Source organism: Borostomias antarcticus, assembly GCF_949987555.1.
Source record: "Borostomias antarcticus genome assembly, chromosome: 4".
In the NCBI taxonomy this organism is placed as follows: domain Eukaryota; kingdom Metazoa; phylum Chordata; class Actinopteri; order Stomiiformes; family Stomiidae; genus Borostomias; species Borostomias antarcticus.
Genome location: NC_140237.1, coordinates 15012041 through 15025562, shown reverse-complemented (window position 1 = coordinate 15025562; position 13522 = coordinate 15012041). Strand labels below are relative to the sequence as shown.

General features: G+C 45.7%; 2 protein-coding genes across 2 annotated transcripts in view; one reads left to right on the top strand and one right to left on the bottom strand.

The window, feature by feature from the left end:
- Positions 1-3030, top strand: part of tub (TUB bipartite transcription factor) — a gene marked incomplete at both ends in the record, with an annotated part of 81639 nt that extends 78609 nt beyond the window's left edge. The window contains 4 exons of the mRNA XM_084436674.1: positions 446-560; positions 1235-1333; positions 2034-2205; positions 2897-3030. Of these exons, the coding sequence (XP_084292800.1) occupies positions 446-560; positions 1235-1333; positions 2034-2205; positions 2897-3030 (520 nt within the window). The remainder of the gene's footprint in view (positions 1-445; positions 561-1234; positions 1334-2033; positions 2206-2896) is intronic.
- A 2253-nt stretch (positions 3031-5283) lies between these two features.
- ric3a (RIC3 acetylcholine receptor chaperone a) lies at positions 5284-9585 on the bottom strand (the record flags this gene model as incomplete). Its single annotated transcript, XM_084437351.1, has 7 exons — positions 5284-5718; positions 5812-5975; positions 6246-6463; positions 6786-6879; positions 7296-7332; positions 7810-8027; positions 9468-9585. 7 exons carry the CDS (start codon positions 9583-9585, stop codon positions 5284-5286), a joined length of 1284 nt encoding a protein of 427 aa, XP_084293477.1.
- Positions 9586-13522: the final 3937 nt, after the last annotated feature.

Below are 13522 nucleotides of genomic sequence, written 5' to 3'. Positions count from 1 at the left end.
CTTGTGTCCGTGTCATGGAGACGGCTCCCATAACACCCGCTCGCTCGCTTGCTGGAAGCTCACGGTGTCTGTAGCAGTGCCCAGCCAGTCTCACTCTCCTAGCTGCTATCTTCCCACTCACACATATTTTAATATCTTTATTTGTGTTCACATTTGACAAGAGATCCTGGAACACAAAAAAAAAGCTATGAGATTCCAAGCGTTGCATCATCTACATTAACACTGGCAGTTACACAACGGGTGTGTGTGCAGTTAGATGCTGAGGTTAAGATGTTATAAAAATATCAAAACACCTTACGCGTGCTATGCCTGAGACCAGCCTGGTTCGGGCATGTGTGCACACGCCGCACGCACGCACACACACACACACACACACACACACACACACACACACACACACACACACACACACAGTGATAAGCTCCTCTCCGTGTTCTCTCTCTAGGTCCAACCTTATGGGAACCAAGTTTACTGTGTACGACAGCGGGCTGAACCCAGTCAAGAGCACCTCAGCTCTGGAGGCTGGTAACCTGCGCCAGGAGCTCGCTGCTATCTGCTACGTGAGTCGGGTTCGAGACAACCCAGAAACATTTCACTGAGCTTGGTATGAAAGTATTTTTATACTTGGTTTAAAAATAAGAGCACGCGAGTGGTCGATTCAAGCTGGTTTCAAACAAAGACAATAGATTTATTCTGAAATACGTTTTTGCAAAAGCGGTCTCTCACACAGGAAGTGTTTCCATTAGTCAGAGCAAGGATACTGAGTCAGGGATCGACTCTTATAGGATGGTACAGAGGATGTGAGTGACGTCACAGACCAAATGGTCTTGATAAACAGAGATTCTGTGGGAATGGAGTTAACTTCTGGTTTCCACAAACGTTGTAAAACAATAAACTCAGAGAACTTCAGGAACATCAATCAAGTAGGAAAACAGAAAAACTATTTTGGGAGTTAACACATGGGTGATGACTTGAAATTTCATTAACATTGGAAACAGGGGTCTGTGAGAAGGAATGGCAGTCGATCCACAAAGCCACTGAACAAGACGGGGCATGGTGACACCTAGTGGTCAAGATGCAAATGGCAACTGTTTCACACTGCGCTACCCCCTTCACTCGGGGCTGCCTCATTCATTCGTTAACCAAAAGGAGAAAGTTGATTTTATTTAAAAAAAATCTATTGAGGTTTTCAAGATGATTTACCTGAGAGTTCTTCCACCGTGTCGTCTCCCAGGAGACCAACGTGCTGGGGTTCAAAGGACCTCGTAAGATGAGCGTCATCATCCCCGGGATGAACATGGACCACGAGAGAGTGGCTCTCCGGCCGCGCAACGTAAGTCACCACAGAGTCATCAACATCGCTGTGTGAGAGAGTGGGTGGGAGGGTGACTAGTGTCTGACTCACCTCACCTCCTCGGTGTAGAGCCTGGTTTTTATTCACTGTTCAGCGCTTGGTTTCTGGTCTAGAGCCAGCTGGCCTTCTGACACACAAATGCCGAATCGAGCAGCCTAATCTCCCCAGTCACTACGAACTAGAATAAAACAGGGACAGACCAAACAAATGAGCCTATTTCAGAAGATGTTCTTGCCGCATCGCATCATTTTATGGATAGGCCTGTTTTTGAACAGGGGGATCCATATCTTCTTTAACCACAACTGCGAAGCGAATAGGCCCCAGTATAGTCTCTGCCCAGGCCAGCCTGACTCACACTCATTTCATACACTCATTTCAGCTAAGAGTTCACTCAGCCTCTATTCAGAGTGGGAGTCATTCTGAATCCAAGGTCTCTTTTGCAGATTACTGCAGCGCTGAGATAGACATAAAACACAATCAAGGAAATATTCAATACAATACACACCAATAGTGACTAGATCAACAATTATAGATCCCAAAATCATTTTAAAAGAAAGTTAGCCGTGAACATGTGACATCTGTGTACAACTCGTGTGTACAAGACTAGCGAGCGACTAACCAATTGACCAATCCGACTGCTCTCGTCTCACCTTCTCTGGTCTGGCCCCTCCCCTTCCAGGATCACGAGTCTCTGCTGGCGCGATGGCAGAACAAGAGCACGGAGAGCGTGATCGAGCTCCACAACAAGACCCCCGTGTGGAACGACGACACGCAGTCCTACGTGCTCAACTTCCACGGCAGAGTGACCCAGGCCTCCGTCAAGAACTTCCAGATCATTCACGACAACGACCGTGAGCTCCGCCCACACGCCTCCGCCTCTCTCTGCATGCATGGTCTCACTGTAGCAGCCACACAGTACGAAGTAGAGTCGCTGTAAGACACCCTGAACAAGGTTGACCCTGAACACCCTGAACAAACGTGACACGTGAACGTTTCAAATTAAAGCTCAATGAGATTTTTTATAGTTCAATATTCACTTTTACTTGCTATTAGTTTATGAATTGGCCTTAGCAAGACCCCAACAATCATTTTCGTGACATGAGACTGCATGAGACCCTGTGAATTTATTATTTTAGAATTTCAGTGTTCTGGCTAGTACAAAATCTTGTGGTGGAAATGGAAGTGTCACGTTTTGCATGTCACAGTATCAGGAAGACAACAAACACTTCGCCCCACGAAACAAAATCTACATGCACATAAAAGAAGGAAGACCGGTATTTACCTGCATTGAAGCCATCCTTCCAGAAAGTAGCTACAATCTTCCAATCCAGTCTGCTCCATGCGCGTTTATCATTTTTTCCCCCATCGTTACAGCGAGTGAGTGGGGGATTGTGGGAAGTGTGGTTCTTAAAACGCAGTGCTGATTTTATCACGACCAGAGGGGCTGCCAAAGTGGCGAATTATCTCATGTAGCTTTAAATAAGAGACCCATTTTGTCTAGTTGAACTGTTTGACCTTGTCTGTCCTGTCCCTCCTCTGTAGCGGACTACATTGTGATGCAGTTTGGCCGTGTGGCGGAGGACGTCTTCACCATGGACTTTAACTACCCTATGTGCGCCCTGCAAGCCTTCGCCATTGCCCTCTCCAGCTTCGACAGCAAGCTGGCCTGTGAGTAGCGTCCCACCCAGCTCCACCTCCCCTCCCGTTCCTGGACAGCTACCCGCCCCTGCCCCCAACCGAAGAACTGTGGGCCTCCACTAGTCTGTCTGTCCCCCTCACCGAGGGCTGGTGTTACCCTTGGGGCCTGACTGGGCCACCCCCAACACTGAGGAGCCCCCCTGGAACAATGGAAGATCTGAGGATGGGGGGTGTGCGTCTCCAAACGCTCCGAAGAGCTATTCCAACGTCTATTCTGGACAAGGACACGTGTGAAGCAGTGGACAGAAAAAGCACAAAGACTGTTGATCCACTGTTGCATTTTGAGTCTTAGATGTGTCTTGTCAATGAACACTGTTTACGTATGAGTTTCATAGTTACTTCTAACAGTTCTTTAACCATGAATAGTTTTAATGAATTTAATGTAATTACTTAGTAACACTAATGATTGTCTGACCTCAACTTGTATTTGAACGGGTTGAGTGAACCTTGATGTATGGAGATGTTTTCTAATAACAACTAATCCCCATGAATTTCCTCTAAGAGAGTCAGAATGGCACACACAATTTATTGGGATTAAAAGTACGCCATTAAACGATAATATCATTATATTATATCATTATTATTTAGCTGTCATTCATACAAAATCAGTTTTATCTTCACTTGTCACTAACTGTCCATGTCATGCCCCTTTATGTTGTTATTTATATATTTATATGGTTCCATGATATGTTGCTTTCTGTATTTTATGTATTATTTGCACCTTTGTCTCCGAGCCTGAAGCACACAGCATTGCCCCACGTGATGGTAGAGAATATGAGTCCATAAAAACAAGATGATTGATTGGAGGATAGGACAGGACGTGGTCGATCATCATCACTTTATCCACTCAGAGAATGTAAAGGAGCACTTTAACTGGAGTTTACGATGTACAGTGTGTGAAATAGCTGTACATACTGTAATTGTGCCTTTGGAGACCGAATCCAATGTAATGCTTTAACTCAAATGCTCCATCTCTGTGGTGAAGGTTGAAGCACATCTGAGCTGAGCTGTTAGTCCTGGTTCCTCCTGCTGACCTGAGGCCTGATGTGGTCAACCCTGCGCTCTCATTCTTAGATGACTACACCTCCTCAAAAGCAGGTTTTAGTAATCGCCCTCACACCGAAAACCTGCAGAAGAGTGCACACTATATTGTAAGAGTCGGTATTTGAGAGTATCTTAGTTTGACATTAAGTAAAAATCTTTGAGAATTTACACCGATATACTTTTTATATGGCAAACCTCTACTCCTCTAACCTCACACCTATCAAAGACCCTCCAGATAAGGCAACGGTACATTGAAGTCCAAAAATCCAAAACAGCAAGTGATCATGTGCATCAACAGACTCACTCTAACCCTCATATTAACCTCTCATTCAATACTCCACTGACCTGGCTCACGATCCTCTTATCAGCTAGAGGTAGGACAGACCATGACAGGTTCTTCATATTTTTACCCGTATACAAAACAAACACTATATTTCCCCTCACCTCCTTTGTCAAAACATGATCAATCTATTTTATATTTTATGATTAGCAAGTGTAAGATGAAGATTTTGCCACATGAAGGCAAACAGCAAAGAACAATCTCAGATTCCTCCCATTGTTATTGTGAGTTATGATCACAATGTTTTACTTTAATGAAATGTGCTATCGTACCTTATTGTATTCTATAATGAATAGTCAAGCAAACTGCTGTGATCTTGCAGAAAAATACAGAGCTTTTCATGAGTTTTTGTTGTGGAGGGGAAAGGGTCTTCTAACGTGTGTTTTTAGTGCTGGGTTACTGTATTGTATAATGTGTACATTGGTCAATATAAAGTGTTTGTTTATACGCAGATCACTCTTATTACTCAAATAAAAACTCTTGAGTCAGCACATTCCTGTAATTACTGTCAGGCACACGTGTACACACGTGCGCACACACGTGCACACAACAGTGATGTCATCACAGATGGGTTCCGCTCATGGACATTTTATTGTTTTGTTATGTAACAAGGTACAGTATATTTTAATATGCTTAAGTTATACTTCAATGTGAATATGGTACAATAGGAAACAGAGGTCCTGAGATATTGTGAGCAGTAACCTCCCTCTCGGAATATGAAGGGATCAGGGAAGTAGACCAGGACGCTGGTACAGGAAGAGGTCAGAGGTCGTACGTACATTCAATATGAAAGGTCAGTTTATACTGTATGGAAAACGACTCTAGTTTTGGAGAAGTGTCCTGGGCTCTAGGTCTCCCTCCTGGTCCTCATCCTCAGTCCGCTGGTGCCCAGCTCCTTGGCCAGGTCAGCGCGTGTCAGCCTCCCCCCGCCCTGGGGCACACACAGGAGCAGCTGCTCCTCCTCTTCCTCCTCCTCATCCTCCAGCTCCTGCTCTGCCTCCGCCTCTGGGCTATAACAGACCTCGCAGTCTAACCTGAGACTCTCCGCCTCCATCAGAGGGTCCTCTTCCTCCTCATCCTCCTCTTCCTCCTCTTCCTCCTCCTCCTCCACCCCCTCTTCCTCCTCTTCCTCCTCCTCCTCCTCCACCCCCTCTTCGTCCTCTTCCTCATCTTCCGTCTGACCCTCCTCTTCTTCACACGGGCTCTCTTTCGGATAGTGAAACACATCTTCCTGATCATTGAAGCTGATTCGTTTTCTTACCCTCGGAGAATCTAGCAGCTCCTTCTTGACTTGCACAACTGTGAGACACGGCTGCCTCTCCCTCTGCTGCTGCAGCTCCTCCTCCTCCTCCTCCTCCAGCTCCTCCACCAGTACCGGCAGCCTCAGCTCCTCCTCCACCTCCCCCTCCTCCACCTCCATCCTCTCTGCCAGGGCCTCGGCGGTGGGGAGGTGGGGGCTGGGCTCCTCCAGGATGACGGTGTCGTACCTGCGTTTGCTGCAGGGCTCGGCGTACTGGGGGAAAGTCTCGGCAGGGTAGCCTGGGCAGAACCAACACACAGGGGGCAAGGGTCACGGGGTCATACCGTACATACCGCTGTCACGGCGAGGGTAACACTGACCAAAAACAAACATCTGAGGTAGGAGACTCTCACATCTAGCCAACACTTCCCACACACTTCCTCACTCAGCTTCCCGGAATATATATATAAAAACAGGTGGTTCTGGATATGTGCTGGATGGTGACTGTGAGTGTGTGTTAATGGGTGTTTGTTTCCACGAGGCACCAGGTGATAGCCGGTAGCGTTTACCCTCCCAGTCCACGGTGTAGGGCACCTCCTCTGCCTCCATCTCCGGAGAGCAGCCCTCCTTACATCCCTCCTCCATCGCCCGGCTGATCTCCTCCAGTTGTCGCAGTAGCTCCTCCTCCTCCAGCTGCTGCAGCAGCTGCTGGCGGGTGATTCCTTTACTCCTCCCTTTCCCCTTGGCTTTACGCTTGCTCTTAGCCCTGTATTTAGTCCTCCTGGCACTAGAGGGCGATAGAGGAATGGGAAATGAGTGAGAGGATTCGCCTCCACGTCAACAATGATTCTGTTCAGAATAAATACTGCTTTTTCCCTCCCATTTCAATGTTAAAGAGAAAAAAGGGCTGTCCGTTATTATTAACATGAGCTGCTTTAACGTGATGGGCGTGTTTTTATGACACATTAACACATTATCAAAATGATACAGAACAAGCACTCAAGGAAAGGAGTTGATCTTTTCCTCTTTATGTGCGTTCCTCTGAGTTCTATGCCAGGACAGAGTCATCTCTCTGGCCCTGAACAGGAGGGGATTCTGGGCCCGTCTACCTGTCAGGAGCCCGGCCCGTTCCGAACACCATCGTCTCCATCATCTTCTCCGTCTGCTCCAGCCTCCGCTGAAGCCTGGCCAGCTCGTAGTCAGCTGCAGGTCAAACAAAGTCTTAATTATTATTCACATTGTAATTTGGCATATCTATCAACCCCCTTTTCAAACGACTTTTCTGAACATACACAGCATCCTTTTAACACCATAATACAAAATAATACAAATAGCACACAACAGATTTAGGCTACATTAATATACATGGCGATCAAAATCAACTGGAGGTAACAGGGGTGTACGGTACGCTGATGGCTGGTGGGGTCGCCATGTTCCTCCCAGCCCTGAGCTCTCACTGCTATTCAATTCAATAAGGGCTTATTTACCCCACAGGACTCCAGGTACACTGAATAAACCACCATTATTTGTATTTATTGTGTGTATTGATCTATTCTGTGTGATTTGGAGGGAGTCGTGACTGAGGGAGTTGTGACCAATGACAGGACGGGGAATCTGACCAATGACAGGACGGGGAATCTGAGTGAAACTGAGTCTCTGGTGAGTTAAAGAGGAGAGATTTCTGGCAGACAACACATTCCATCTGGCACCGGTCTTTCCAGTGCCCTTTTGACTGCCCCTTCCCTTGGTCTAGAACATGTTAATGGCGTGTGCTTGAGAGGTAATTGATTAAGGAAATTCAAATCTCAACTGTGCTACAAGTCCAAGAGAAAGCTCATAAATCAGCTAAATATTCTGCAAATGGTTTATGAAAGGTACTACTTACATATTGTGTTCCTCATATTGTCAGTTGGTATTGAAGCAAAGTCACCCTCCTGTTTAGCAGGTTTGCCTTTGGATGTCATCTGTGGATAGAAATATAGACTCATGGTCTGGTCAGCCCTGCAGGGGTGGAGTTATTGGGTAGTTGCAGCTACAGCAAGTGTGTAAAGGCTCAGCTAGCAGGGGTGGAGTTAGGGTAGGTGCAGCTACAGCAAGTGTGTAAAGGCTCAGCTGGCAGGGGTGGCAGCTCACCTTGTAGAAGATAAACAGGATGTAGAGGAGGATTCCAAACCCATATATGGGAATGACCTGCCCCAGTAGGCTGGTCCTACTGGCCCCGCTCATGCCCTTGACCTTGGCCATGACCTCCGCGCTGTGCGTCCGCAGGTCCTGAGGCTCCTCCTCCCACGGCGCCTGGTCCTCTGGTACAGGGAGGCGGTGCATCATGGGAGGGTAGAACCCTGGCCTGACTACGGAGGAACAGAGATGGCTTATCAATACACACACACACACACACACACACGCACAGGCATACACAAGCACATGCATACAAACAGGCACACACATATATGCACGCATGGATACAGTACACGCATACACACACACACACACACACACCGCTGCATCTCCATGGTGAAACTTGGCCTCTTCTGTTCATCGTCTCCCTAGCCTCACATCTCCAGGCTCCTGAGGGGGAGCGTCTGGTTTCTATTCGCCTGGTTTCTATTCACCTGGTTTCTATTCACCTGGTTTCTATCCGCCTGGTTTCTATTCGCCTGGTTTCTATTCGCCTGGTTTCTATTCGCCTGGTTTCTATTCACCTGGTTTCTATTCACCTGGTTTCTATTCGCCTGGTTTCTATTCACCTGGTTTCCTGTCTAGAGCCCCCTGGTACCCTGTCACACAAATGTCCTATCGCGCAGTCTAGACTCGCCAGTCGCTATGAATTAGAATAAAACATGGACATACCAAAACATACACCGGTCAGCTCTCCATCCCCCGAACCAGACTGCAGACCTTTGGGGACAGAGCTTTCAGCGTGGCAGCTCCCACCCTCTGGAACTCCCTCCCTGTAGAACTCCGCAACGCCTCAACTCTGGACTGCTTCAAGAAACTTCTTAAAAGTCACCTCTTTAACATAGCTTCCGTTTCTTAATGTTGTGTGTCTCTGTCTACCATGTTTGTCCCTTGTCTGTTCTGCCCCTATGTAAAGCGACCTTGGGTTTTATGAAAGGCGCTATATAAATGAAAGTTATTATTATTATTATTATACCAAACAAAGTAGCCTATTCCAGAAGAAGTTCTTGCTGCATCACATTGTAGGTTTATGGGTAGACCTGTTTTTGGACAGTATCTGCGTAGACAGGTAAGCACAACTGCAAAGCAAATAGGGCCCAGGCTTTCTTCTCCCCTACCTGCAGTGGTGCTCTGATCTGCGAAAGGTTTAGAATAGACTAGATGGAAAACTAGTGGGGAGTAGATTTGACTACTGAGTCATCAGGCCTGTTCGCCCCCGTCCTTTTCTGACCATTTAAATGCGGCCAGGGTGAAAATAACCAAACTATTCATAGATGATAAAACAACACTTCATCTGATTATATGGGAGAGGTAAAAGTGGCAGGTGCACATCCAACAGAAAGACAAGACAGGACAGGGTATTAAATAACATGAGGGACATCTCTTAGCCCATATAGCCTACTCTGAGAGTAGGCTATATTTATTTTATTGTGAGTAGGCTAGGCTAAAGAATGTAATTTTCAACTTTTTATTTTTTTATGATTTTATTCACCATAGCCTACATTTAAATAGCTATTTGACGATAGTACTGAAAATCACTGATGCAAAAACAGTATTATCCCCCAACTGGCAAATGTACAGCAGTCAACAACAAGGATGATAATCCGCCTTACCATCGGGCTGCCCTACATCCTTCTTCCCTCTGGGTAAAAGCAGTTTGGGAAGGAAGAGAGAAACACACAGGACGGAGCAGGATATGAGAGTAACCTTCTGGAGAGTTGTCAACGACATTTTGTCTCAGATAACGAAAATCCAACAGGTTTTTATAACTATTATGGGCATCCTAATCAAAACCCGCCGTATCCTTTCCGTGAGTGACAGCTCACCGGAAGTGATGGAGGCGGCGAGTCGCAATTTTCAGGATACACAGCAGATGGCACTGTGTATTCAGTAATCCCGGACTCTGTTCTGGATAATAACAATTAAAAATACTGGACTGGCCCGAGAAAATGTGCCCCCTTATTGATTTAAGGTTGTAGCCTATATTGAGGATGCAATTCTTAATTGTTTTTGTTTCACAACTGACTCCCACGGTGTTGTTGAAACAATTATCCAGTAGATGTCAGCAAATACCCATTTAGATTTAGAACAGCCAGCTCAGTGCCATTCAGTTTCCACCATCTTGATTAAAATGTGCCAGAGCATTTCTGACTGATTTATCTGCTGTAGCCTATAATGTGTACGCTTTTGTTTTCGTTGAAGCATCACCACAGGGTAAGCTATGCAAGGGCCTAAGAAAAATACGATATTGGCACACAATTTACCAATTGGGGTACCTAATGTGTTTTATTAATCGAAATTGTACAACCTCAGTTACAGTAGTTAAATGTTTGTCCTCACTAATTCTTGAATCCAACAAGCAACCCGTAGTGACCTTATTTATCTTCAGTGTCGTTTTAACCTCAAACCAGATATGGCTAGACAGAACCGTGTGCCTGTCGGTTGTGTGGCTGGGTCACATTTTGAAGGCTGCTTTCAAAGTAGCTCCCAATCCGCACCAAAATACCTCCCTAAATGTGTTTTGGGATCATGGAGTAAATTTAATGCTTAGATTATAGGTTACACATAAAACAAGACCTCACTCTGCCGTCTCTGTTGCCCATGACATAAATGTAGCCTACAGGCCACGTTATTCTTAGAGGTGATAGGATCACACCATAGGCCCTACAATACATTTTATAGGGTACAGCATTTGTGTACCTATGACTGAATTATGAATTATCAATGTCAGCTAGCATTTTAACCGAGATTACCCGTTTTGAACATAGATTTGGGGGATTTTTTTGGCACCATGAGGCTCGATATGAGCTCCCATAAAGTGATTGGTCCGGGAGTCAACGGCCATTGTTTTGATTAACCTGGTTTTGTTGCGTCAAGTTTTTTTCTCTCTCTCTGCTGATTCTTGTAGCTTGGGGGTATAGCTATAGCCTACCTCTTACCTCTTCAAAATACGGGAGGGCGACGGTGATATCTTGAGCATTTTCAGATATTAACCCCTTCATGCTCCAAATCCCAGAAAAATAGGGATTGAAGAGATGTCATACTCAAATCAAATGCATCAAATTTGTGTTCTCCAATGTTCATAATGGAAGTCATGTACACTGAATTTGATTCCAAATGAATGAATATTAACCCTTTTAGGCAATGCAAAACACACTTTTGATGAAATATAATATACACACACAAAGTAACGCATTTCTCCATTTTGGCAGTAACTAGTAATGTAACGAATTACTTTTAGAATTAAAAGAACGCCGTTACAGTTACTGAAATATAAATGGGCTTACTCGTTACTTTTGTGCAATGGAAAAATAGCCTGTCCTGTTTATGATCTAACTTCAATGTCACCTGTGCACAATGCATCAACAATCCCCAGCCTAGGTTGACAGTTCTGTCAGGTTCTGACAACGTGAGCTATCTGTCGTGGAAATAAGGACACTATATTTTTCCCTCCTCGAGATCAAGATACTGGTAAAGAGAGACTCAATACTGGTAAAGTGTAATCTATGTGTAGGTGCCCATAAGGTCGGTACCTGAATCAGTTATTCGGGAAAGCGCGATGGAAACGATTTTCCCTACCCTTGTTCCTCGTTAATTATTCAGGAAAAAGTGCAAATGCAATCACCATCATTTTTGTCCAGACCAGTTTCATTAGTTTGTTTAAAAAAAAAAAAGTATTCTATTGAACCACAATTCAAAAGCAATGGCTGATTTTCATTAGTTAATAAAAATAAAAAAAAATAAAAAATATATATAATTTCTTTTGTAAGTTTCGAGTTATTTCAGTGACCATTGTGGGTTATTTCTTATAACGGAAGGGTACAAACAAAAGTGTCAATGTGTAAATAATAAAAAGGAATCATGCTTTACAATTACGCCTATCTCTACACTGTAGAAATAATGACAAGCAAACGAGGTTATGACAATTGATTTATTGGAACACTGCAGTATTTAGTGGAATACTGGGATTATGACCCCTGGAACACTGGGATTATGACCCCTGGAACACTGGGATTATAACCCCTGGAACACTGGGATTATAACCCCTGGAACACTGGGATTATAACCCCTGGAACACTGGGATTATGACCTCTGGAACACTGGGATTATGACCCCTGGAACACTGGGATTATGACCCCTGGAACACTGGGATTATGACCCCTGGAACACTTGGATTATGACCCTTGGAACACTGGGATTATGACCCCTGGAACACTGGGATTATGACCCTTGGAACACTGGGATTATAACCTCTGGAACACTGGGATTATGACCCCTGGAACACTGGGATAATGACCCCTGGAATACTGGGATTATGACCCCTGGAACACTGGGATTATGACCCCTGGAACACTGGGATTATGACCCCTGGAAGGCCCGTTCACTGTTAGGGGTTGAGGGTGGAGAAGGCAGTCCCAAAATGCAGGATGGACCCAGGCCTGCAGTGCATAGGGATAGAACTGGGGAGCTCAGGACCCAAGGTGAGGGGCTAGAGGAGGGAGCACTAGGAGTGGAACAGGGACTGGAGTGAGGATATCTCAATCAGTTTAATAGCCAGGTAGCTCACACTTGCTTTGGTCAATGGGGCATAGTGGCCTGATCTGGGTCTGGAAGGACACACTAAACACGGGGTAGACAGGACAACAAACACAGAACAATACAAAAAATGATCATGCAGATATTCATAATGAGTGGTTGATCTTTGCTCCATGTAAGTAGAATCTGATATTACACTGCCACATGGGGAGAGCAGAACGAATTCTGTTGTCGAGTCTTCTGTCAACATCCCACGGTGAATATCTGGACATTCAGCATCTACCCAGTCATACTCTTTACTCCTGTCATCAAAATTGATCACTGGTGGGGGCCAGAAAAGAAAAGACAGCATGAGACTCACAAGATACCACCTGAGTACTCGGAGGCAGCTAGCTCAGGAGGTAGAGGGGTTGTCCAGTGATCGTAGGGTCGGTGGTTTAAATCCCAGCTCTTCCTGTCCACATGTCGCCACACACACACTCTCACAAATGCCACTGACAAACACACGCTCGCTGCCTGTCTCTCATCAGTACTCGTATGTGTCATCCCAGTTATAGAAATGTATGAGCAGTCTGTTGTCAACAGCAGCGGTGATGGTTCACTCTCGGCACTGGACTTCACCTGGGAGGGGAGAGGAGTGAGTCCGTGCCACAGGCCAGTCGCACATTTGACAGTGATGTGAGGGTAGTATGTTGTATTTGACGGTAACGATCGACAGTAAGGCTGTGTGAGTGTCTCACATACGCGTGGAGATGTGCCGGTGAAAGTCAGGTGGGTGCAGCGCTGCCTCTTACCCTGTCCTTGTCGGCTGAGGCCTGCGCGGCCGACTGCAACATCTTCAGCATCTTCAGAGTATGTCCGACAACTCCTCCTGGACGTCCACACCCACAGGATCCCTGAGAGGGAGGGAAGGAAGGAGAAAGAGAGTGGGAGAGAGTGCCGTAAGAATAGTGTTTGCTGTGTCCGTCACAAACATCACATCCTGCAATGACACGACGGGAAGGTACTGACATTATATCCCGACCCGTACACTACACTTCAGACAGAGGACTGAGTTGGAGTGAGGGGGGTTGTGGGTTGTGTAGTCTGTGGTACCTCTCTGAGGCAGGGTAACAGGATGTAGACTGCCAGG